Genomic DNA, 25584 nt, shown 5'->3' with positions numbered 1-25584 from the left:
CAGTGAGCTGTTGCAGGTGCTCCGCTTATGGGGCGGCATTTCGTGGGGAAGGCAGTGAGGCAGCTGGCGACGACAGTAGTGGTGATGACCCGGTATCTAAGTCGGAGTCAATGCTGGCGCTGTTGACATATTGCTTCATGTTTACACATGCTCCGTGAAAATGTGGTGCACACTGCATCGTCCATGCTCGGGGAGGTCTCCGAGGCGGTATGTCACGGGGCCGAGCCGTTCAACGACACGGTAAGGGCCGCAGTATCGGGGCATCAGCTTCGTGGCAGGGCCAGTCGTGCGGACGGTGCGGCGAACGAGGACCAAGTCACCAGACCGGAAGGTGGGAAGTGGTGGTGATGCTGCATTGGCCACTCTCACACGCACATGAGCCGTGAGAAGGTTGCGGTGAGCGTCGAGGCGGGCGAAACAAAGTCGTTGGGCGGAGTCAATTGGTGACGTAGTCTAACGGTGAAGGCCCAACTGCGCGTCGAGAGGGATGTAGGGTGTTCTGCCATAGACGACTGAGAACGGTTTGAGTCATCTAGGCCGACATCTGTTGGCTTTACACCATAGTTTTATGTAAACGGGCTGTTGTCTTTGAACGGGCTGTTGTCTTTGATAATGCTGCTCACGAATTCCCAGTTCTGCTTTTATGTAATGCAGCTCTTTTTAATAAAAACAACTCTAGAATGGCTTTACACATCTCTCTAAACATGGTGATTTAGGCTGGTACAAGACAAATGTTCTGGTACCTGGGTAGCAATAGTATGACATCGCACTCTTTTTGTTAAGGAGGCAAGTTGCTAACACGTCTTGTCAACATTGGGCTGTAATGGGTGCACTGGACCAGGCTCTGCATGTTTCTCCTGGTGGTGTCTAAGGTTGCTGCATAAGTTCTGGTGCAGTCTCCTTCGCTGCAGTGAAACCGTCATCTTCATCAACTGTAATATCTTAAGAAGAACATTCTGCATGTGCCATAAGCGGTGGCTACACCTGGATAAAGAAGTTGCGTGACTGGTTTTGGAAGGGAACTTTATTGCGATAACAATATGTGCAAACACTGTTTCGACCGATAGCTATATAAGCTAGTGGCCAGTCTGATAAAAAAATTACTTGTAGTTCAGCGGCAGAGCGCAAAAGGCTGAAAAGGTAAACTACATATACACGTTTGCAAGATACACACCACAAAACACACAAAAAACCAAGCACACTTGGAGCAGACCAGGAGCTAAATATTGAGTGGCTAAAATACAAACATAGCTGCACAAATGGTAAACAAGGTAAATCGCTGCGCAACCATACGGCTGCCTGGTCTGCTCCAGAGTGATAGTCCCCCCAGGCTTGTTCGACGTTATATAGGAGCCATGCCGTCTACCGTCAATGTCCCTTCAGGAAAAGCACAGGCGTTTTTCGTGGAAAATCTGCGGTGCTCGTTGCATTTGTGTAACACAGGATGACCACGCGAGCTAGGCATTACGTCCTGGTCGTCAGCGCAGATGACCGATCTTCAATGTTCGGCGGGAACTCTTTTACTGTCGCTGAAAACTCTATCTTCCACATCTGCACTTCTGAAATCACGTTGGATAGTCTGTCGTCAGCAGCATCAGTCCGTTTCCAGATCCGCCACTAGCAAAGATGGGGCTACACGAGGAATGGAGTCCATTCGTGAATAAGCCAAGGGAAGCACCAATATGGGGCTATAGAAGTTGGCTTTAAAAATATAAAACTGAAATGAGAAAACATTTCTAGGAGTGCACAAATTGGAAATAGTCGCCTTTGTCAGTATTGTCATGCTGATGGTTTTTACGTGCAAGATCATGCATTGAAACCTGCTTACCCTGTTACATATAAGCAGATCAGAATATATGAGAGCATTGAGTGGACACTAGGAAGATGTAAAAGAGAGAATGTAGTTGAATTTTTTGTTGTTCCAGGCTCCATCTTGAACAAGAACTGCTCATACAGTCTCATCATGCTAGACTGATGCTTTTTTCTTTGTGCAGTATATGATAATGCCTCTGTTCATCTAACTGGCTTTTCTCATGGATCCATACCATGCAGTTTTTATAAGGTGCTGAACAAACTGTCCTGCACATTCCTCAACATATGGAGGAAATCAGAGACAAAGTGCAAGGAGTGATTTTTGTCCGCAGCTTAGGCTGACCACAACTTCCTGCTATTGAAATCGGGCATACGCTTACCGTGGGGGGGTGTCATTGACGCATGCCGGCTGAGGAATATAGTTTATATTGCACTTTTGCGTGAATTTTTTTGCACTAAATTGCCATCTATGAAGTGGAAACTGCTGTTCATGACACAAGTTGAAGTTCAGATGCATATCGTTTTGAAATAAATCACATTAAAATGCTCGAACATCAACAAATTTCTCAATACCTACGTAAGATTGGGCACCTGACCGAACCACTTTCAAATAGCTCGGTCTGATCGCACATACTGTTAGAACTGCTGACTGGTTTATTCATAGTTTGCCTTGCTCCTGGCGGCTGTCGTCCGAGGTGGCCATGATCCAGGCATAGTCTGCTTTCCATCTCTCCTTGTATGTGCAGTCTTTTCTTGGGTCTCGGATCCATCTGTGGGTCGTAGCAGGCAGCGACGTCTTGCCTCTTGACGCAGTGCGTTTTATGGATCGATAACTGACTGGCTTCCTGTAAAACGGGGCTGCTCGTTTTAGTGGTGACGCGTACTACATGCATTTCCGGCTCACACTTGCTCGGCACAACTGCATGCATTGAAAATCAGAAGTGTAATAACATGTTATACATGTCATTAAAATTACAAAAAATAATCATTATAAAATAGACAGGCACAAAATCAAGTACAATCAGCGTCTGATAACAGACTGTTTTTACTTTATTTTGGAATAGACCTGGGGTCCTAACAAAACATGGCCTCTCCCCGCAGGGGGCACCTGTTAAAGCAGGTGTTTGTGTGTTTTGTGCGACACCACGGACCCCGAGCACCCACGCTTAGCCGTGCGTGGCATCGTCGTGTCTGGGGAAAAGGGGATCCTAGTGGTTGAGCCGATGCCGAGTGTTTGAACCTTTAAGGCCCCTCGACGGAGGCAACACACCACTTTGGCCCACACTTCCCATAGACGGCACCACCGGGCTGACCCACCCGGGGGAAACCGGCAGTCGCCTTTTCCTATCCTTCCCTTCATCTTTCACGTTCCTATCTTCTATCCTAGAACTCTCCTGTCCTCTACTCTCTTCTTGGTTTTTCCTTACTTTCAGGCGGCGAGGGCTAACCTTGTGTGCTGACTACCCTGAGTTACGCCATATTAGGTTATAGTTACAGTGTACAGCTGACGTGGACAGGACTTGCCTGCCAATTCCTGCCCCTTCCCCTCGTTGGGCTCCATGGTGGGTGGCTGGCACCGCAGCCGAACATCATACATTATTTATGGCTTCTTGCTCCAAACTGATTGCCTTTCCAAGAAAGGGCGGACCAATGTATCAGCCCAGTTCTTTTCAGCGAAGCATGAAACTTGCCCTAAATATCATGTGATCCACAGTGAAAGCCCCGCCAAACAAGCTCGGCTAATATCCCCTTTTGCAGTATCTAGGTTTCTCACAACCATACTAGGCTCAGGATACAAAGTTAGTAAACTGGCTAGCGGGGATCTCCTGCTTGAGCTGCAAAGCAAACTCCAGTACAGCAACCTTCAGCAACTTGCTACATTTGGGGATAGCCCAATAACAGTCAGTGCTTGAACACAGTCCAAGGCATGATATCAGAGACTGACTTCCTGTCACTCACTGAAGATCTTCTAGAAGGTCTTTCCGAGCAAAATGTAATCGGTGTACACAGGATCAAAATCCGAAAGAACAACCAAGTAATTACCTACAAAGCACATAGTTCTGACTTTCAACTCTAGCAAACTCCCTGAATCCATTGAAGTCTGTTACATCAAAGTAGACATCTGGCCCTACATCCCAAACCCTAGGCTTTCTTTCAACTGCCAAAGATTCGGTCGTGGCTCCCAGAGCTGCCATGGCCGACAAACATGCGCAAAATGTGCCTCAACTGAACATAAATCTGACGAGTGTGAAGCTGCACCGCACTGCGCGAACTGTGCAGGTGAACACGTGGCATACTCACGGTCATGTCCTTCTCGCAAGAAGGAAAAGGACATCATTACCATAAAAGTCAATGAAAACATAACGTTTAAAGAGGCACGACAGCCATATCTTGTTAAACGGCACTTTTTTGTTCACAGCCAAACCGAACTATTCCAATGTGGTGGAGCATAGGGGCAGCACACCACAACAGGATTTGGTCTCCGCCGAGGTTAAGCCTCAGGCAGGGCCATCCCTGCCCCAGGCAGAAGGAGTGAAAGCTGCCCTGCCATCGCAGAAACAGGGCACACTGGCCCCAGAGCCAACATCCCAAAAGGCCTCCCCCAGAAGGGAAGCCTGCAACCAACACTCCTAACTCTCCCCAAACGTCCAAAGCCCCCGAGACAATGGACACAACCCCTTCCTCGTCCACGCTGCAGCGGCGGCATAACTCTGGAAAGATAACGGAGAGAAAAAACTCTTATAACAGGACCAGACAAACCTGAAACCTAAATTCAGGTTCATTCCATAAAAAAAATGGCGTTCCTCATACACTGGAACTGCCGAGGTCTCGTAAACAACTACAACGATATAAAAGGCATTTTACATTCATTTTCTCCTGTAGCCCTTTGCCTACAGGAAGTTAACTTAGGACCACACCAAAACATTTTAAAAGGACACGTCTTTCGCTGCGACCGAAAAGAATCAAATAGGCTATCTGGAGGTGTCGCTATTGTAGTGCAGAATGGAGTAGCAACACGTGAAATTAGCCTCAAAACCAAGTTCGAAGCTGTTGCTGTCTATCATTCATTATAAAACAATAACTATATGTGTTCACTGTATCTCCAACCGCACCTAATTGTAACCCTTCATGATCTGGAAGAGCTTTTAGAACAACTGGCAAAACCATGTCCGGTTGGAGATTTTAATGCGCACTCCACTTTCTGGAGAAGCGATCACACACACTAGAGGTCGTATATTAGAAGATTTTATATTATGCAATGATGTCTGCCTGCTAAATACAGGAAAGCATACATAGAGCTCCCCAAGCACGGGGAAAATGAGCGTTTAGATTTATCATTTAGCTCCCCATCAATATTTACTGATTTTAAATGGGACGTCTTTGACAATCCTCTAGGAAGTGATCATTTGCCTGTCATTATCAGCCTAACACCCTCACCCTCCATCATTCTAAACAAACCCAAGCGGTGGAAGCTGCACCTTGAGAACTGGGCTCTATTCCAGTCTGAAGCCAGCCTGGAAAAGGTCTTTTCCGAGGTGCCCTACAAACGAAAACCTTGTAAAATTCAATCAGGCGAAAGCTAGGGCACGGTACGTCTGCCGAAATGCTGAGAAGGCTTCTTGGCAAAAATACATATCATCAATAAATAGCTGAATCACATAAAAAAATGTGGGAGCTTGTTCACAAACTGGATGGTAACTTCTCCCTGTACACAGTCCCCTTTCTAACATCTCCTAGCACCCAAACAAACTTAAAGGAACAGACAGATATTCTAGGCAAGCTTTTCTGCAATTCCAGCTCACTACATTACCCAAAATCTTCAATAACATACAAAAACAAGGCTGAAAAACAAAAACTGCCAACAAGTGGAAGTATAAATGAAGCATATAACAAGTTAATAACGCTACAAGAAATAAACATTGTTCTATCTGCCGGCAAGAAGAATGCACCTGGCTCAGATCAAATTCACTATCAGATGCTTGCATAGCTTTCTACACCTGCTTTAGAAACACTTCTTAAATTTTTCAACAAAGTATGGGTATCTAGGAGTATTTCTGAGGCCTGGAAAAAAGCTACTATTGTGCCTTTCCTGAAACCAGGAAAGCCACCAACGGCCCCCAGCAGTTATAGACCCATAGCTCTCACAAGTTGCCTTCCAAAGCCTTTTGAAAGTGTTCTTAATACCAGATTAGCCTTTGTTCTTCATTCCTGAGAACTTCTAGACATTCACCAATGTGGGTTGAAAACAGCATGTTCTACCACGGACCATCTAGTCTGCCTTGAAAACACTGTTCGTGAAGCATTTATTCACAAACAGCACTGCCTTGCAGTCTTCTTTGATATGGAAAAGGCATGACACTACATGGCGATTTAGCATCCTTCGTGACCTAGCAGGTTTAGGCATACGTGGTAGGATGTTAAACTGTCTGAAGGACTTCTTGTCAAATCGCTCATTCCGTGTGCGCTTGGGCTCAACATTTTCAAAGAACTTTGTACAGGAGAATGGCGTACCACAGGGATGCGTCTTAAGCACAACTCTCTTTATAGTAAAAATGAATTCCATAAGCACAGTTATCCCGAAATCCATAATGTATTCAGCTTATGTTGACTATCTACAGATTGCGTACACATCCTCGACGTATCTACATGTGAGAGACAGGTGCAGTTGACCATAAATAAACTAGCAGCATGGGCAGACACAAATGGATTTCAGTTTTCTCCTCAAAAAACAGTGTGTTGGAAAGGCGTAGTCAATGGGAACGCTGCTCCCGAGTGATGCATCTGACAGCGTAGCCAGGCCAAAAGTTAAGGTTTATTTCCAGATCAAGGGATAAAAGTCAGAGGGGTGAGCGGAAAGAAGGAAAGAAAGAATGAAAAGGTTGGTGCCGTTTCCGGTTCATAGATGGCGATAGCATCCCTTCCTCCTAATAACCATAGCGATCCATAGGTTTCTTGACCCGGGTAGACCTGCGCAGCTGTGTCTCTTGGGGAGCAGGGTCTGCGGGCTCTGACGTGGATGCGTTGTTCTGATTAGCCAGCGGGTGGTCCACTGGTTCTGCTGCTGGACTGTCTGTACCCGTGAGTGTGGATCCCTCGACGTTGCGCTTGCGGATTTGATCAGCATGACGACGGACCACCACATTATCCTCCGTCTTGACGGTGACTAGTCGAGCTCCTGTTGTTGACTTCACCTTTCCGGGTGTCCACTTGTCACCAACACCGTAGATACGGACCAGTACAGGGTCCTCCGGAGCTAAACTCCCGCTGGCGTCGTCCGACTCTGGTGTAGCCGCTCTGCTCTGGACAGGTTTGTTCCTGAGAGGAAAACACATGTCAAGTCTGGTGCGTAGTCGATAACCTAACAGTAACTCTGAAGGTGATAGGCTCGACTGCCTTGGGGAATTCCGGTATCGGCACAAAACTCGTGCGAGTGCAGTTGAGAGATCCACGCCAGGCATCTTCTTTAACCCATCCTTAACCGTTCTGACCGCGCCTTCTGCCAGCCCATTGCTTTGTGGGTGGTAGGGCGGTGTTCGAATGTGGGCAATGCCCTTCCTGTTCATGAATTCAGCGAAATCCGACCCGGTAAAGGACGTGCCGTTATCAGTTACTACAGTGCGCGGTAGTCCGAACTGGCTGAAGAGCGTACACAGCGCGTTTACCGTGCTGCTTGACGTTGCACTCGAGAGTGGAAGGGCCTCGATCCATTTGCTGTGGGAATTAACCACGATCAGCAACATTTTGTCCCTGATAGGTCCAGCGAAATCGAGGTGCAATCGGGACCATTCTTCTTCTGTAGCTGGCCCGTTTACTGGTTCACGTGCTGGAGGCATTGGTAAAGCCTGGACTCAGTTTCTGCATTCATCGGCTATTCGGCTAATGTCCCGGTCGATCTCCGGCCACCAAAATTTGGACCGTGCTACCTTCTTCATGGTGCAGACGCCTGATGGGCTTCGTGCAATATCATCAGCAGTCTACCGCGCGCCTGTTTGGGGACTACTACACGATGTCCACACAGTAGGAGGCCATCCTGAACAGATAATTCATGTCGCTTTTTGTAGTAATGCAACACCTCCGTGTTACCGGAGCAACATGCTTTGGGCCAACCCTCCTGGACGTACCTGCGGATAAGTGCTAGTACCACGTCCGTTTATGTGAGTGACCGCAATTCTTCTATAGTGATGGCCGATTGGTCCCACTGGTCGATGGCGAGGACAAACTCTGCGTCTCCTTCCGGTGCGGTCTCCGTTTCCTGCAAGGTTTGAGGAAAACGGCTTAGGGTGTCCGCGTTAACCATCATTTTACTGGATTTGCAAAGCAGCTTGTATTTGTACGCTCCCAGCAGAAGAGCCCATCTTTGTATTCTCGCGGCGGCCATGATGGGGGTCTGATGATCCATCCGTTGAAGGCCGAGCAGTGGCCGATGATCCGTCACAAGTTTGAACTCCCGGCCAAGGAGGTAGTCCCGGAAACGTGAAACACCAAAAACGAGATCCAACGCTTCACGTTCGATCTGAGAATACTTCTTTTCGGCCGAAGTTAAGGTCCGGGACCGAAATCCGATGGGCCTCATTTCCCCATTAATGCAATGGATAAGTGCCGCTTCCACACCGTGAGGTGAGGCATCGCATTCCAAAAGTAGTTCGAGCTTCAGATTGAAATATGTCAACACAGTGGCTGCGCAAAGAGCCTTTTTCGACAGTTTGAATGCTGCTTGTTCTTTATCGCTCCACATCCACCTGGCTCCTTTCTTCAGTAGCTTATACAAAGGCGCAAGTAAGGTGGACAGGTTAGGGAGAAACTTATGGTAGAAGGTGATAAACCCAAGAAAGGCACGCAACTCTGTAACATTACGCGGAGAAGGGGCTAGTCTGATAGCGTCGATGTTCTTTTCAACCGGGTGCAACCCGTTTTTATCAATGCGGTGACCGAGAGAAACTGCTTGCTCGGCGAAGCGACATTTGTCAGCGCGCAGCTTAGTGCCATTTTCCCTGAAGCGTTGCAGTACTGCTTTCAGGTTTGAGTCATCTTGGCTCTTGTCAGCTATCAGCACATCGTCAAGATAGACCTGCACGCCGGTGAACCCTTGGAGCACGGATTCAATTTTCCGCTGAAAGATTGCTGGCGCAGAAGAGATTCCAAATGGTAGCCGATTGTAGCAGTATAGCCCTTTATGAGTGTTGATGACGGCCAGTTTCCGCGGCTCCTCGTCCAACGCTACCTGGCTATAGGCGTCTCTCGGGTCTAGCACACTGAACCGTTCTCCTCCCGCTAAATTGGCAAACATGTCGTCAATAACTGGTAGCGGGTATTGCTCAATCTCACACACAGGATTTAGTGTGGCTTTAAAATCTCCGCAAAGGCGCACTTAGCCGTCCTTCTTCAAGACGGGAACAATGGGTGTGGCCCATTCCGAATATGGTACAGGCGATATTATCCCTGCTTCCGTAAGCCTATCCAGCTCCTGTGAAACTTTTTCTTTGTACGCAAAAGGAACCTTCCTTGCTTTGAAAAACTTGGGGGTTGCTCCGCTCTTGAGATGAATCCGTGTGGCGGGCCTTTCAAGGGTCCGGTGCCCTCGCCGAAAAGTTCAGCATAGCTGTTCAGAATTTCCCCGGCAGGTTGATGGGCAGCTGGCGGAACCGTGCTGGCCACGTTAGTCTGCGCCTTTACGTGCAGGAGAGTCATTCCGGTGTCCTTCAGTTTCTGCAATAAATCCCGGCCACAGACTGGGGCCTCTGCAGTTTAACACCACCAGATTGCATTCCACTGTAGTTGCTTGATAACGCACGTCCATGTTCATGACGGCCAGCACTGGTAGCTTTCCAAGATAGCACGATAACTTTGTCGGCGATTTCGCGAGCGGAGGCCATTCATTGCGATGTTTGTCATAAATAGCTTTTGAAATGACGCAGACTGGGGATCCAGTATCAGTGTCCATTTTTAGGTCAACGCCGTTCCATGTGAATGTTTTCTGAATGGGCGGTAGCAGCGTCTGCGCCGCCTTACGGAGGGACCATATCTGCGGTGTACTGCTATCACTGTCTTCCGATTTCTGCCGCTTCTGTGCTTCCATGGTACCAGTTCTGTTAACGCTGTCGGCCGCTGAGCACATCTTCGCTAGATGCCTGTATCGTCTGCATTTGAAACATTGCCCTCTGTTAAAGCGACATACTGCAGTCTTGTGGCCGTAGTTACCGCAGCACTGGCATTGCGTTCGCGGTTGCTTTCGTATCGCTGATTGGCGCCGATGAGTTATCTTGAACACGTTTGGATCCCGAGCCTCGCCGGTTATGCCTCGCGAATCTAGTTCGGCGCTTTCTGCAGCTAGTGCTAGAGCCTCTGCTTCCTTTAGCGACAGGTCTTTTATTGCCAGAAGCTGCTTTTGTAAACTCTTTGATCGGACGCCACACACGATGCGGTCTCTGATCATTCTTTCTAGCACAGACGAAAAATTGCAGTTCTGTGCTATTTGTCGTATAGCGACAATAAATTCCTGCACAGATTCTTCTTTCTGATAGCGATTGAAGAACTTAAAACTTTCTGCTATTTCATTTGGTGTAGGATCATAGTAGCTGTTCAAGGTCTCGACTACATTGTCGTCGATGAACTTGTTTTTGCTGGCGCTACTTTACTGCATAAAACTTGAACGGTCTTCGTCCCAAGGGCGGCTACTAGTAAAGCCCTCTTCATTGCATCAGCTGAGATTTCATTGGCCTCAAAGTACGCTTCTACTTTCACCAGGTAAGCTTGCCACTTATCTTCTTCCTCATCGAAGTCCGGTAGCTTGTGACCCATGTCTGGCGCTGTCCTGGGCCCGATATCCTTGCTTCAGCCTCGTCGCCACTGTTGGAAAGGCGCAGTCAATGGGAACGCCACTGTTGGAAAGGCGTAGTCAATGGGAGCGCCGCTCCCGAGTGATGCATCTGACAGCGTAGCCAGGCCAAAAGTACGACGGTTTATTTCCAGATCAAGGGGTATTATATAGTCAGAGGGGTGAGCGGAAAGAAGGAAAGAAAGAATGAAAAGGTTGGTGCCGTTGCCGGTTCATAGATGGCGATAGCATCGATTTGTGCCGTTGCCGGTTCTTAGATGGCGATAGCACAGTGGCTGTTCTATTCTCTCTCAAACGAAGCTTACAGACATCCTACTCTACACCTGAACAAAACTAAATTACCGGTGAAAAACGAACACAAATTTCTAGGCGTAACTTTTGACAAAAAACTCACCTTTCTTCCTCATATAAATGTCCTGAAGAAAAAGGCTTCCAAATCTCTAAACATACTAAAGGTTCTTTCCCGTAAACACTGGGGCGCTGACAGGACATGCCTTAAACACATTTACAGATCTGTCGTACGCTCCTCCTTAGACTATGGCTGCATAGTGTATGGGTCAGCTAGACCATCATACTTAAAAAAACTAGACCAGGTACATAACAAAGGACTCTGACTCTCATGTGGAGCATACCGAACTTTTCCTATATCCAGTCTGCTTGTGGAAACAAATGAACCTCCTCTTGAAATCAGAAGAACATCACTTACATGTGCCCATATATTTAAAATCAGATCTCTGCCAAAGCATATCTGCTATTCCCTAGTAACTAAATGCCCTTCTAGAACACTATTCACCAACAAACCCAATGCAGCGAGAGCACTGCTCCTAAGATTTGAGCTAATGTGTCAAGAGGTTGAGCTACTGGATTGCTTACCTAGTATTGCCAAAAGACCTAACCCTCTGCCCCCTTGGTACCTGGTCCCTGCAGTTTGGAACCTCTCACACAGTTCCAAAAAACAATAACCCCACAAGAGCTCATCATACAAGAATTCCTTCAGCTGAAAGAAAAGTACAGTAGCTTCACAGACGTTTACACGGATGGCTCGAAAACAGATCATTATGTCGGAAGCGCAGTTGTTCAAAGTGAATGGGAAAAAACAATAATACTTCCACAGTGCGCGTCCATCTTTACTGCTGGATGCTATGCTGTGTCTGTTGCCATAGAGAAAATAATAAAAGAAAACCTCAGGAGAAGCATTGTTTACACAGATTTCTTAAGTATAGTCACAGTCCTTCACACAAGAAACGCAGTTATACCAATTCTGGGAAACATCATACACAGCATAGCAACACTTACAGATGAAGGACGAAGCATAAAAATTTGCTGGGTTCCCAGTCATGTAGGAATTCAAGGTAATGAAAAAGCAGATATGTGCACTGCCAAAGCTCGAGACAAGAAAATAAAAGAAGTGCAGGTACCATCTCAAGACTGCATGAAATTGATACAAAGTAAGCTGATACAAAAATGGCAGTCGACTTGGAACACTGAAACAAATAACAAAATACACCTCATAAAGCCTGTAATAGAAGAGTGGAAATCGAGCACCCACCTTGAACGTAGGTGGTTAATCGTTACATAACGCAATAGCTTTTGATCTGCTGACTTTCTCCTTCACTTTAACAAAGTTATTTGTAATTGCAACTGTCGCCTTCTCTTGAAAGACGCCAGCCGGTAGCACAGCAAAACCCCCTTGTTTGTCCATTTGATGTAATCAAAGATTATTCCGCTCAAAAAATGTCACCGCTTCTGCAGTACAACCATGCACATGCTGCCAAGTGCTGACTGGGGAGAGCATGCAGAGGGGCCAACACAGGAGATTCATCGGTAGCGTTGAAGTACTCTGACGGCGAACATTTTGGCGAACAACTCTGTGTTTGCATCCTAGCCGTCTTCACTGGTGATGTCTTTAGAGTACTTTGGGGCGGCTCTGATGTGTGAATGAATCCACGAGTCATCCAATGCCCATCATACGACAAGGCTACATAGATAGAAAACTGGTGAACTCTTGCGCATTGCACTTCCACTTCCGTAGCGGAGCGCGCCGTGGCAGGTGTCAGGTTTTCCTTTATGGTGTTCTTCCATGTTTTTGTGGTTGTCCACGCGAGAAATTTTTATCAGTGAAGGTACTGAAAATCTTTTATTGGGTCTAGTATTTTGCATAGTGGATGCAGCCAGAATGTTCGCAGCTAAAAGATTTATTTGTTTTTCTTCAACACGCAGCATACTCCATACTGATCTCTTGTCCTAGCAGTTATCACACGTCTTGAAAAGCATAACAGTGAGGTCGTATTCTCGATCGCCCCAAACGGTTCTTACTCTACTTCCAAACGCGTTGCACTTTGTGTCTCAGCTCTTTTTGCAGACCACCACTATCGTACCTAGCTGTTTTCCCATTCAACAGGCGGTTGAGCAACTCATTGGAAACCAACGCAAAGTTCGTCGGGATTAAGCAGATGGTCAGCGACATCGCTGGGGACTAAGTTGGCCTTACGTTTCATTGCCGGTGTTAATTCCAAATCCCACAGTTTCATGTCAGCTCTAGTCTTTTCATTTTCCATATCAAAAGGCATCAAAAGTGTTGTATCATGACGGGTCCGACCACACTGCAACTTTTCTTACTTGATGGGCCTGCTTGCCTAATTGGTCCCGTTTCCTTGACACTGTCACTTGGCACAGGAATATTCTTTTCCTCTGTGTCTCACAACACAAAGGCACATTTCTAACATTACCGATCAATGACGTTTTGCTATACTTATGCAGCGTCACATGCTTTCTCGTCGGCAGCACATTGTTGCGGAATCTCCAGTGTCCAAGGCCGAAGGTACTAGACAAGATGGCATCCTGGGGCACGACGTCGACTTGTGCAGCAGATGGTGAGAGATGCAGGGTTCCTTTCAGTATAGTGTGGCAGGCAGTGAATAGGAACATGTGCTTGTTTTCTTTTGCTATCTATCGAGCCAATGATTCAAACTATACACTGGAGCATGTAATTTGAAACGAAGATGTACTCTTCCAAACGAGACGAAGACCGCACCTAACGTGCGCAGGGAACGGAAAGCATACGCTATATTATGACAATGGGCTATTTTAGTGTAAACACTGACTTAAAGTTAGTTTCCCGACTTCCTATAAATTCATATTACACCTGAAATATTTACAGAGTTTAGAAACCTGATAGTTATAAAATTCGAATTGTGGTTTTTATTGCACCCTCGAGACCAGTGTGCCCCTAAATTTATGTGTTTCAATGAGTTTTTCAAGCACACGAAAACAAATTTCAACATATACCTAAGATGAGATTTTAGGAAGTGAAAGATTGGAAGATGCAATTATGGCACTTTGCAGTTTCATGAAGCTTCAAGCCATGCTGTCCCATTCATTTGCTACGCGAGAAACGTCACGAAGCAATTGTACATTTGGCTGCCTGCAGGCATGTTCGTGCACGATCCCTGATTGGTTCTTCAATGGTTAGTCTGCACCTCTGGGCAACGGACGTGCATGACACGAAAGCATGCTATATTATTTTGCTAGGTTCCTAGTCGCATTGGCATACGAGGAAAGAGGGAACAGAAGTGTGTCGCACAAGCGAGAACAATAGAAATAAAATGTGAACTTGCCATTGCATGAAATTGGTAAGTAGCACACTAAGATCTTAATGGCAGCTTTCTTGGGAAAATGAAGGAAAAGCTGCATAACACTTTAGAAAGGATATTGTGCTGCCATAATGAACATTTTATCAAGGTCGTTTTATTTGTTTTACATGTAGGTCATATACACATCCCCCATAGTTTCTTGTGAACAAAAAATACAAAGAGGACGAGCTGTCGGGCTAGTTGGTTTTTCATAGTTATTGCAGCGCGTAGCCGGACAAGGACGAAGACGGAGGAACACGTAAGATGCAGAGGCACTGAACTGCGACTTTATTTTTGTAAATCAGCCAACCATGTCATATATATAACAGAGAAACGCCCACTAGAGGAACAAAATCTACAGGTAGCGTAAACAGGTGCAACAAAATCAAACAGGAGTATAAAAAATCGATAAATCTAAATGCTTAACACACGATTGACATGGTACAGTGACATAACATGATAATAGTGGCCGTAGGGAAAGTGCGTGAAAAATTAACAAAAATTTCCAGTCCTTAACAAGCAACAATGGCTAAAAAAGGTGGATGCGCAGAAAACATTTTTTATATTAGAACTTGTTTAAAAAACCGCAGAGAAACTTATGAGATGGACAAAAAATAATAAGTAAATTAAACATGAAAAAAGAAGAGAGAGAGATGCAAATGTTGAAACAAAATTGAAAGCCAACAATTAACACTGCAATACAAAAAAACAACAATGAATTAAACAATATGACGGACTGCAATTCAAAATGTATAAAAGGAAGGCATGTAAAGAGTACAAATAAAATCAAAGATAAAATCAAGCACAATCAGAGAGAAAAGCAATTTCTTTGTTCGAAAGGAAAACTGAGGATGTGCTGACGGATTCATCCTTGTGCTTAGCAATCAAAGCGACTTCCACTATTTCGCGTGTAAGCTTGTTATGGGATCGGTTTAGAAGGGTCGTTTTCTGAAAGACAGGGGAGCATTTTCTATTGTGGTCACATGTGCGACAATGTACTGGCAGGTTTTTGTATGATGACCCTGAAAAATCATTGCTATGCTTCATTAAAGATGAATAATACATTGGCCAGTTTGGCTGATGTATGCTTTGCCACAAGATAGAGGGATGGAGTATACAAGCCCTTCTGCGCATGTTACGGCGGGATTCTTGTGCCTTGTGGTGCAGCCATTATCTCTCTTTGTCGTTTTGTTGACCATGCGACAAAGTCTTGATAGGCGGTGCGGGGCTGAAAAGACCACGTGAACGCCTGCCTTCTTACCAATCTTCTTGAGATTATGAGAAATCTTAAGGTATTATTGCTACCTTATTTCGCTGTTGGACTTCAGCTGAAGGGCCTGTCATCTTCATTTTGTAGTTCTTTAACATTTTTCTAGCCACAGAAGAGAGAAGTTTCTGCGGGAATCCCGACTGCGTCAGCCTGCACACTTGAGCTGAAAAGCTATCCTGAAATTTATGCTTGCATGACTTCGTCAAGGCGTTACTAAAACCAGATTGCACAATATTCCTTTTAACCAACTTTGAATGAGCAATACCATAAGCTAAAATGGGTTTCTTGCTTCTTGGCTCGAACGCCCAGCAAACATGATTAGGAGTGAAAAAACGTCTTAGCTCGAGAAAACGAATGGAATTCTTGTCTGGCACTTCGTGGGTCTGCTCAAGTGGCGCCATTGTGTTCGCAAACACGGTCAGAACTTGAGATACCCGACTTAAAATGGTTTCATTATTGCAACCTAAGATAACTAAGTAATCATCTGCGAACCGGAAGATCTTTAAATGCATGAGTTATCAAAGCATTAAGAGCTCTGTCATGCGTGCAGAGGTAAAGGTCACTGAGAACTGGGGCAATGCATGATCCTGTACAGATCCCCTGCCTTTGTATAAAACGAGACCCATTCCAATCTGCAAGGTTGATTTGAGGTAAACCGCCAACAATTCCAAAAAACCATCAACACTAATGCCGCACTTATTCTGAAAAGCCACGGCGCCATATTTGAACAGCCATTACTGTTGATGGTTTTTTGGAATTGTTGTCGGTTTACCTCAAATCAACCTTTGCAGATTGGAATAGGTCTCGTTTTATACAAAGGCAGGGGATCTCTACAGGATCATGCATTGCCCCAGTTCTCAGTGACCTTTACCTCGGCATGCAGACAGAGCTCTTAATGAAAGCTTTGATAACTCATGCGTTTTAAAGATCTTCCAGTTCGTAGATGATTACTTAGTTATCTTAGGTTGCAATAATGAAACCATTTTAAGTCGGGTACCTCAAGTTCTGACCGTGTTTGCGAACACAATGGCGCCACTTGAGCTGACCCACGAAGTACCAGACAATAATTCCATTTGTTTTCTCGAGCTAAGACTTATTTTCACTCCTAATCATGTTTGCTGGGCGTTCGAACCAAGAAGCAAGAAACCCATTTTAGCTTATGGTATTGCTCATTCAAAGTTGGTTAAAAGGAATATTGTGCAATCTGGTTTTAGTAACGCCTTGACGAAGTCACGCAAGCATAAATTTCAGGATAGCTTTTCAGCTCAAGTGTGCAGGCTGACGCAGTCGGGATTCCCGTAGAAACTTCTTTCTTCTGTCGCTAGAAGAATGTTAAAGAACTACAAAATGAAGATGACAGGCCCTTCAGCTGAAGTCCAACAGCGAAATAAGGTAGCAATAATACCTTATATCCACAAGATTTCTCATAATCTCAAGAAGATTGGTAAGAAGGCAGGCGTTCACGTGGTCTTTTCAGCCTCGCACCGCCTATCAAGACTGTCGCATGGTCAACAAAACGACAAAGAGAGATAATGGCTGCACCACAAGGCACAAGAATCCCGCCGTAACATGCGCAGAAGGGCTTGTATACTCCATCCCTCTATCTTGTGGCAAAGCATACATCAGCCAAACTGGCCAATGTATTCATCTTTAATGGAGCATAGCAATGATTTTTCAGGGTCATCGTCCAAAAACCTGCCAGTGCATTGTCGCACATGCGACCGCAATAGAAAATGCTCCCCTTTCTTTCAGAACACGACCATTCTAAACCGATCCCATAACAAGCTTACACGCGAAATAGTGGAAGCCGCTTTGATTGCTAAGCACAAGGATGAATGCGTCAGCACATCCTCAGTTTTCATTTCGAACAAAGAAATTGCTTTTCTCTCTGATTGTGCTTGATTTTCTTTGATTTTATTTGGACTCTTTACATGCCTTCGTTTTATACGTTTTGAATTGCAGTCAGGCATATTGTTTAATTCATTGTTGGTTTTTTGTTTTGCAGTGTCAATTGGTTGGCTTTAATTTTGTTTCAACATTTGCATCTCTCTCTCTTCTTTTTTAATGTTTAACTTATTTTTTGTCCATCTCATAAGTTTCTCTGCGGTTTTTTAAACAAGTTCTAATATAAAAAATGTTTTCTGCGCATCCACCTGTTTTAGCCTTTGTTGGTTGTTAAGGACTGGGAATTTTTGTTGCTTTTTCACGCACTTTCACTATGGCCACTATTATCATGTTATGTCACTGTATCATGTCAATCATATGTTAGGCATTTAGATCATCATCATCATCAGCCTGACTCTACCCACTGCAGGGCGAAGGCCTCTCCCATATTTCTCCACTTAACCCGGTTGTGTGCTAGCTGCATCCACTTGACCCCTGCGAACTTCTTATCTCATCCGCCCACCTAACTTTCTGCTGCCCCCTCCTACGCTTTCCTTCCCTTGGAATCCAGTGTGTTACCCTAAGCGACCATCGGTTATCCTCTCTTCGCACTACATGTCCTGCCCATGTCTATTTCTTCTTAATGTCCACTAGAATGTCGGTAACTTGAGTTATTTCTTTGACCCACTCTGCACGCTTCCTATCTCTTAATGTTACACCTACCATTTTTTGTTCCATAGCCCTCTGGGTTGTCCTCAACTTAAGTAGAACTTTCTTGGTTAGCCTCCACGTTTCAGCCCCATTAATGAGTACAGGTAAGATGCAGCTTTTGTATACTTTCCTCTTGAGCGATACCGGTAAGCTGCTAGACATAATCTGCGAGTGCTTGCCAAATGTGCTCCATCCCAATCTTATTCTTCTTGTTATTTCCTTTTCATGGTCCGGATCTGCGGTTACTACCTGTCCTAAGTAGACATATTCGCCTACTACTTTCAGTACTTCGCTACCTAATGTAAACTGCTGTTCCTTCCCGATGCTGTTGAACATTACCTTAGTCTTCTGCATATTGATTTTCAAGCCTACCTTTCTACTTTTCCTGTTTAGGTCATCAATCATTATTTGTAGTTCATCTCCTGAGTTGCTTAGCAAGGCAATGTCATCAGAAAATCGCAGATTACTGAGGTATTCTCCATCTACCCTTATCCCTAACTGCTCCCCTTCCAAGTCTCTGAATACTTCCTCTAAGCAAGCTGTGAATAGTACTGGGGAGATTGTGTCTCCTTGCCTAACACCTTTCTTTATGCGAATTTTGTTACTTTCTTTATGCAGAACTATGGTTGCTGTGCAGCCACTATATATATCTTCCAGCACTTTCACGTACGGCTCGTCTACCCCCTGATTTCGCAATGCCTGCATCACCGCCGAGGTTTCAACTGAGTCAAATGCTTTTTCGTAATCAATGAATGCTATGTATAAGGGCTGGTTATATTCCGAGCATTTTTCTATCACCTGATTGATGGTATGGATATGATCGATAGTAGAGTACAGTTTCCGAAACCCTGCTTGATCCTTTGCTTGATTGACGTCTAAGGTTGTTCTGATTCTATTAGCGATTACCTTCAGTTCAGTTCAGGCGTTCAGTCGTGTCTGACTCTTCGTGACCCTATGGACCATGTCACGCCACGCTTTCCGGTCTCTCACTATCTTCTTAACATCACATAGCTTCATCTGCAATGCCTCGAGAATGCCATCTAACCATCGCGTTCGCTGCCTACCCCTTCTCCGGCGACCCTCAACCTTTCCCAACGCCAAATCTTTCTCCAGCGACTCCTCTCTTCTCATCAGATGACCAAAGTAGCTGAGCTTTAACTTTAGAATTTGACCCTCCAATGAGCAGTCAGGGTTTATGGTCGACAATATCGACTGATTTGATCTTCTGGCAGTCCAAGGAACTCTTAAGAGTCTTCGCCAGCACCACAATTCAAACGCGTCAATTCTTCGGCGGTCAGCCTTTTTCACAGTCCAACTCTCGCATCCATACATCACAACTGGAAAGACCATAGCACGGGTTATACGGATCTTGGTTGGCAGACTAATGTCTCTGCTCTTTACTAGGCGGTCAAGGCTAACCATTGCTCTCTTTCCCAGAAGCAGGCGTCTCCTAATTTCATGGCTGCAGTCTCCTTCCGAGGTAATCTTGGCGCCCAAGAACAGAAAATCTGTCACAGCTTCCACTTCTTGTCCATTGATACTCCAGGACTTGATAGGGCAAGACGCCATGATCTTCGTCTTTTTAATGTTCAGTTTAAGCCCAGACTTCTCACTCTCCTCTTGTACGCGCATCAGAAGGCTCTTGAGTTCCACTTCACTTTCTGCCATTAAAGTGGTATCATCCGCATATCTTAGTAAATACCTTATACGTAACAGACAGTAAGCTGATTGGTCTGTAATTTTTAAGGTCCTTAGAGTCCTCTTTCTTATGAATGAGGATAATGTTTGCATTCTTCCATGGTTCCGGTACCGTCGATGACATCAGGCACTGCGTATACAAGGTGGCCAGTTTTTCTAACACGATATCCCCCGTCCTTCAGCAAATCCGTAGTTATCTGCATTTAGATACATCAATTTTTATACTCGTGTTTGTCCCATGAATTTGAACCAGCCTTCCGCTACCTTGGCATTGCACATTCCACTGCATCCGTCAATCATCCCCAGTGCAGTGGCCTCGTGGAGCGTGTTAACCGCACCATCACGGATATACTCGCCTCCTTCGTGGCTCCGTCCCACAGAAACTGAGATCGTTTTGTTTCTGCGGCAGCTTTTGCACTCAACACTGCGAGGCAAGAAAACTGCCATGCATGTTGACAAGTTTGGTTTCAGTGCGACACATCACATAAGCTGCAAAATTTGTCCTTCAGTCATCTTATTGAAGAACTTGTAATGCGTTATATAATTTTGCGGGACCCTGTGCCCGCCTAGAGATAGACACAGAACAGAGGACACCAGGCAAACACCACTTGCCCCAGCGCTCTTCTTTTGTTCTCTAACCCTCGCGCTGGCGCCGCGCGCTTGTCTCGCGCTCGTCCTGCGCCTCTTCCTTTTCTGGCGCAGCGCTCCTCGGCATGCACCGTAACATCTTTCCGCCGGGGGGGGGGGGGGGGGGGAGTTTCAGTGAGCTGTTGCAGGTGCTCCACTTATGGGGCGGCGTTTCGTGGGGAAGGCAGTGAGGCAGCTGGCAACGACAGTAGTGGTGATGACCCAGTATCTAAGTCGGAGTCAATGCTGGCGCTGTTGACATATTGCTTCATGTTTACACATGCTCCGTGAAAATGTGGTGCACACTGCATCATCCATGCTCGGGGAGGTCTCCGAGGCGGTATGTCACGGGGCCGAGCCGTTCAACGACACGGTAAGGGCCGCAGTATCGGGGCATCAGCTTCGTGCAGGGCCAGTCGTGCGGACGGTGCGGCGAACGAGGACCAAGTCACCAGACCGGAAGGTGGGAAGTGGTGGTGATGCTGCATTGGCCACTCTCACACGCACATGAGCCGTGAGAAGGTTGCGCTGAGCGTCGAGGCGGGCGTAACAAAGTCGTTGGGCGGAGTCAATTGGTGACGTAGTCTAATGGGGAAGGCCCAACTGCGCGTTGAGAGGGATGTAGGGTGTTCTGCCATAGACGACTGAGAACGGCGTGAGTCATCTAGGCCGACAGATCTGTTGGCTTTACACCATAGTTTTATGGAAACGGGCTGTTGTCTTTGATAAGGCTGCTCATGAATTCCCAGTTCTGCTTTTATGTAATGCAGCTCTTTTTGATAAAAACAACTCTAGAATGGCTTTACACATCTCTCTAAACATGATGATTTAGGCTGGTACAAGACAAATGTTCTGGTACCTGGGTACCAATGGTATGACATCGCACTCTTTTTGTTAAGGAGGCAAGTTGCCAACACGTCAACATTGGGCTGTAATGGGTGCACTGGGCCAGGCTCTGCACCGATGTTTCTCCTGGTGGTGTCTAAGGTTGCTGCATAAGTTCTGGTACGGTCTCCTTCACTGCAGTGAAACCGTCATCTTCATCAACTGTAATATCTTAAGAAGAACATTCTGCATGTGCCATAAGCGGTGGCTACACCTGGATAAAGAAGTTGCGTGACTGGTTTTGGAAGGGAACTTTATTGCGATAACAATATGTGCAAACACTGTTGCGACCGATAGCTATATAAGCTAGTGGCCAGTCTGATAAAAAAATTACTTGTAGTTCAGCCGCAGAGCGCAAAAGGCTGAAAAGGTAATCTTCATATACACGTTTGCAAGATACACACCACAAAACACACAAAAAACCAAGCACACTTGGAGCAGACCAGGAGCTAAATATTGAGTGGCTAAAATACAAACATAGCTGCGCAAATGGTAAACAAGGTAAATCGCTGCGCAACCTTACGGCTGCCTGGTCTGCTCCAGAGTGATAGTCCCCCCAGGCTTGTTCGACGTTATATAGGAGCCATGCCGTCTACCGTCAATGTCCCTTCAGGAAAAGCACAGGCGTTTTTCGTGGAAAATCTGCGGTGCTCGTTGCATTTGTGTAACACAGGATGACCACGCGAGCTAGGCATTACGTCCTGGTCGTCAGCGCAGATGACCGATCTTCAATGTTCGGCGGGAACTCTTTTACTGTCGCTGAAAACTCTATCTTCCACATCTGCACTTCTGAAATCACGTTGGATAGTCTGTCGTCAGCAGCATCAGTCCGTTTCCAGATCCGCCACTAGCAAAGATGGGGCTACACGAGGAATGGAGTCCAGTCCTGAATAAGCCAAGGGAAGCACCAATATGGGGCTATAGAAGTTGGCTTTAAAAATATAAAACTGAAATGAGAAAACATTTCTAGGAGTGCACAAATGGAAATAGTCACCTTTGTCAGTATTGTCATGCTGATGGTTTTTACGTGCAAGATCATGCATTGAAACCTGCTTACCCTGTTACATATAAGCAGATCAGAATATATGAGAGCATTGAGTGGACACTAGGAAGATGTAAAAGAGAGAAGAATGTAGTTGAATTTTTTGTTGTTCCAGGCTCCATCTTGAACAAGAACTGCTCATACAGTCTCATCATGCTAGACTGATGCTTTTTTCTTTGTGCGGTATATGATAATGCCTCTGTTCATCTAACTGGCATTTCTCATGGATCCATACCATGCAGTTTTTATAGGGGGCTGAACAAACTGTTCTGCACATTCCTCAACATATGGAGGAATTCAGAGACAAAGTGCAAGGAGTGATTTTTGTCCGCAGCTTAGGCTGACCACAACTTCCTGCTATTGAAATAGGGCATACGCTGACCGTGGGGGGGTGTCATTGACGCATACCGTCTGAGCACTTTTGCGCGAATTTTTTTGCACTAAATTGCCATCTATGAAGTGGAAACTGCTGTTCATGACACAAGTTGAAGTTCAGATGCATATCGTTTTGAAATACATCACATTAAAATGCTCGAACATGAACAAATTTCTCAATACCTACGTAAGAATGGGCACCTGACCGAACCACTTTCAAATAGCTTGGTCTGATCGCACATACTGTTAGAACTGCTGGCTGGTTTATTCATAGTTTGCCTTGCTCCTGGCGGCTGTCGTCCGAGGTGGCCATGATCCAGGCATAGTCTGCTTTCCATCTCTCCTTGTATGTGCAGTCTTTTCTTGGGTCTCGGATCCATCTGTGGGTCGTAGCAGGCGGCGACGTCTTGCCTCTTGACGCAGTGCGTTTTATGGATCGATAACTGACTGGCTTCCTGTACAACGGGGCTGCTCGCTTTAGTGGTGACGCATACTACATGCATCTCAGGCTCACACTTGCTCGTCACAACTGCATGCATTGAAAATCAGAAGTATAATAACATGTTATACATGTCATTAAAATTACAAAAAGTAATCATTATAAAATAGACAGGCACAAAATCAAGTACAATCAGCGTCTGATAACAGACTGTTTTTACTTTAGTTTGGAATAGACCTGGGGTCCTAACAAAACATGGCCTCTCCCCGCAGGGGGCACCTGTTAAAGCAGGTGTTTGTGTGTTTTGTGCGACACCACGGACCCCGAGCACCCACGCTTAGCCTTGCGTGGCATCGTCGTGTCTGGGGAAAAGGGGATCCTAGTGGTTGAGCCGATGCCGAGTGTTTGAACCTTTAAGGCCCCTCGACGGAGGCAACACACCACTTTGGCCCACACTTCCCATAGACGGCACCACAGGGCTGACCCACCCGGGGGAAACCGGCAGTCGCCTTTTCCTATCCTTCCCTTCATCTTTCACGTTCCTATCTTCTATCCTAGAACTCTCCTGTCCTCTACTCTCTTCTTGGTTTTTCCTTACTTTCATGCGGCGAGGGTTAACCTTGTGTGGCTGACTACCCTGAGTTACGCCATATTAGGTTATAGTTACAGTGTACAGCTGACGTGGACAGGACTTGCCTGCCAATTCCTGCCCCATCCCCTCGTTGGGCTCCATGGTGGGTGGCTGGCACCGCAGCCGAACATCATACATTATTTTGGCTTCTTGCTCCAAACTGATTGCCTTTCCAAGAAAGGGCGGACCAATGTATCAGCCCAGTTCTTTTCAGCGAAGCATGAAACTTGCCCTAAATATCATGTGATCCACAGTGAAAGCCCCGCCAAACAAGCTCGGCTAATATCCCCTTTTGCAGTATCTAGGTCTCTCACAACCATACTAGGCTCAGGATACAAAGTTAGTAAACTGGCTAGCGGGGATCTCCTGCTTGAGCTGCAAAGCAAACTCCAGTACAGCAACCTTCAGCAACTTGCTACATTTGGGGATAGCCCAATAACAGTCAGTGCTTGAACACAGTCCAAGGCATGATATCAGAGACTGACTTCCTGTCACTCACTGAAGAAGAAGCTCTTTCCGAGCAAAATGTAATCGGTGTACACAGGATCAAAATCCGAAAGAACAACCAATTACCAACAAAGCACATAGTTCTGACTTTCAACTCTAGCAAACTCCCTGAATCCATTGAGGTCTGTTACATCAAAGTAGACATCCGGCCCTACATCCCAAACCCTAGGCTTTGTTTCAACTGCCAAAGATTCGGTCGCGGCTCCCAGAGCTGCCATGACCGACAAACATGCGCAAAATGTGCCTCAACTGAACATAAATCTGACGAGTGTGAAGCTGCACCGCACTGCGCGAACTGTGCAGGTGTACACGCGGCATACTCACGGTCATGTCCTTCTCGGAAGAAGGAAAAGGACATCATTACCATAAAAGTCAATGAAAACATAACGTTTAAAGAGGCACGACAGCCATATCTTGTTAAACGGCACTTTTTTGTTCACAGCCAAACCGAACTATTCCAATGTGGTGGAGCATAGGGGCAGCACACCACAACAGGATTTGGTCTCCGCCGAGGTTAAGTCTCATGCAGGGCCATCCCTGCCCCAGGCAGAAGCAGTGAAAGCTGCCCTGCCATCGCAGAAACAGGGCACACTGGCCCCAGAGCCAACAGCCCAAAAGGCCTCCCCCAGAAGGGAAGCCTGCAACCAACACTCTAACTCTCCCCAAACGTCCAAAGCCCCCGAGACAATGGACACAACCCCTTCCTCGTCCACGCTGCAGCGGCGGCATAACTCTGGAAAGATAACGGAGAGAAAACTGTTATTACAGGACCAGACAAACCTGAAACCTAAACTCAGGTACATTCCATAAAAAAATATGGCGTTCCTTATACACTGGAACTGCCGAGGTCTCATAAACAACTACAACGATATAAAAGACATTTTACATTCATTTTCTCCTGTAGCCCTTTGCCTACAGGAAGCTAACTTAGGACCACACCAAAACATTTTAAAAGGACACGTCTTTCGCTGCGACCAAAAAGAAGCAAATAGGTTATTTGGAGGTGTCGCTATTGTAGTGCAGAATGGAGTAGCAACACGTGAAATTAGCCTCAAAACCAAGTTCGAAGCTGTTGCTGTCTATCATTCATTATAAAACAATAACTATATGTGTTCACTGTATCTCCAACCGCACCTAATTGTAACCCTTCATGATCTGGAAGAGCTTTTAGAACAACTGGCAAAACCATGTCCGGTTGGAGATTTTAATGCGCACTCCACTTTCTGGAGAAGCGA

At 45.9% G+C, this 25584-nt stretch overlaps 1 protein-coding gene across 7 annotated transcripts in view; it reads left to right on the top strand.

Moving 5' to 3' along the window:
* Positions 1–25584, top strand: part of LOC146210312 (uncharacterized) — a 165457-nt gene that overhangs the window by 95829 nt on the left and 44044 nt on the right. For 2 of the 7 annotated variants that reach the window (XR_014708832.1, XM_084609264.1), the window contains exon 4: positions 13409–13521. Coding sequence is in view for 6 of the 7 variants with exons in the window: in XM_084609264.1 (XP_084465390.1) it covers positions 13409–13476 (68 nt within the window). In the remaining variant the exon portion in view is untranslated. Of the gene's footprint in view, positions 1–13408; positions 15008–20870; positions 21344–25584 lie in introns of those variants that run through there. The other 5 variants (XM_084609283.1, XM_084609294.1, XM_084609272.1 and 2 more) reach the window with 4 other exon arrangements.

The sequence above is a fragment of the Amblyomma maculatum genome, chromosome 1 (assembly GCF_055883805.1).
Source record: "Amblyomma maculatum isolate TAMU_Amacu chromosome 1, ASM5588380v1, whole genome shotgun sequence".
NCBI classification, from domain to species: Eukaryota; Metazoa; Arthropoda; class Arachnida; order Ixodida; family Ixodidae; genus Amblyomma; species Amblyomma maculatum.
The sequence above is the reverse complement of the archived record's forward strand: the minus strand, read 5'-3'. Positions and strand labels throughout refer to the sequence as shown.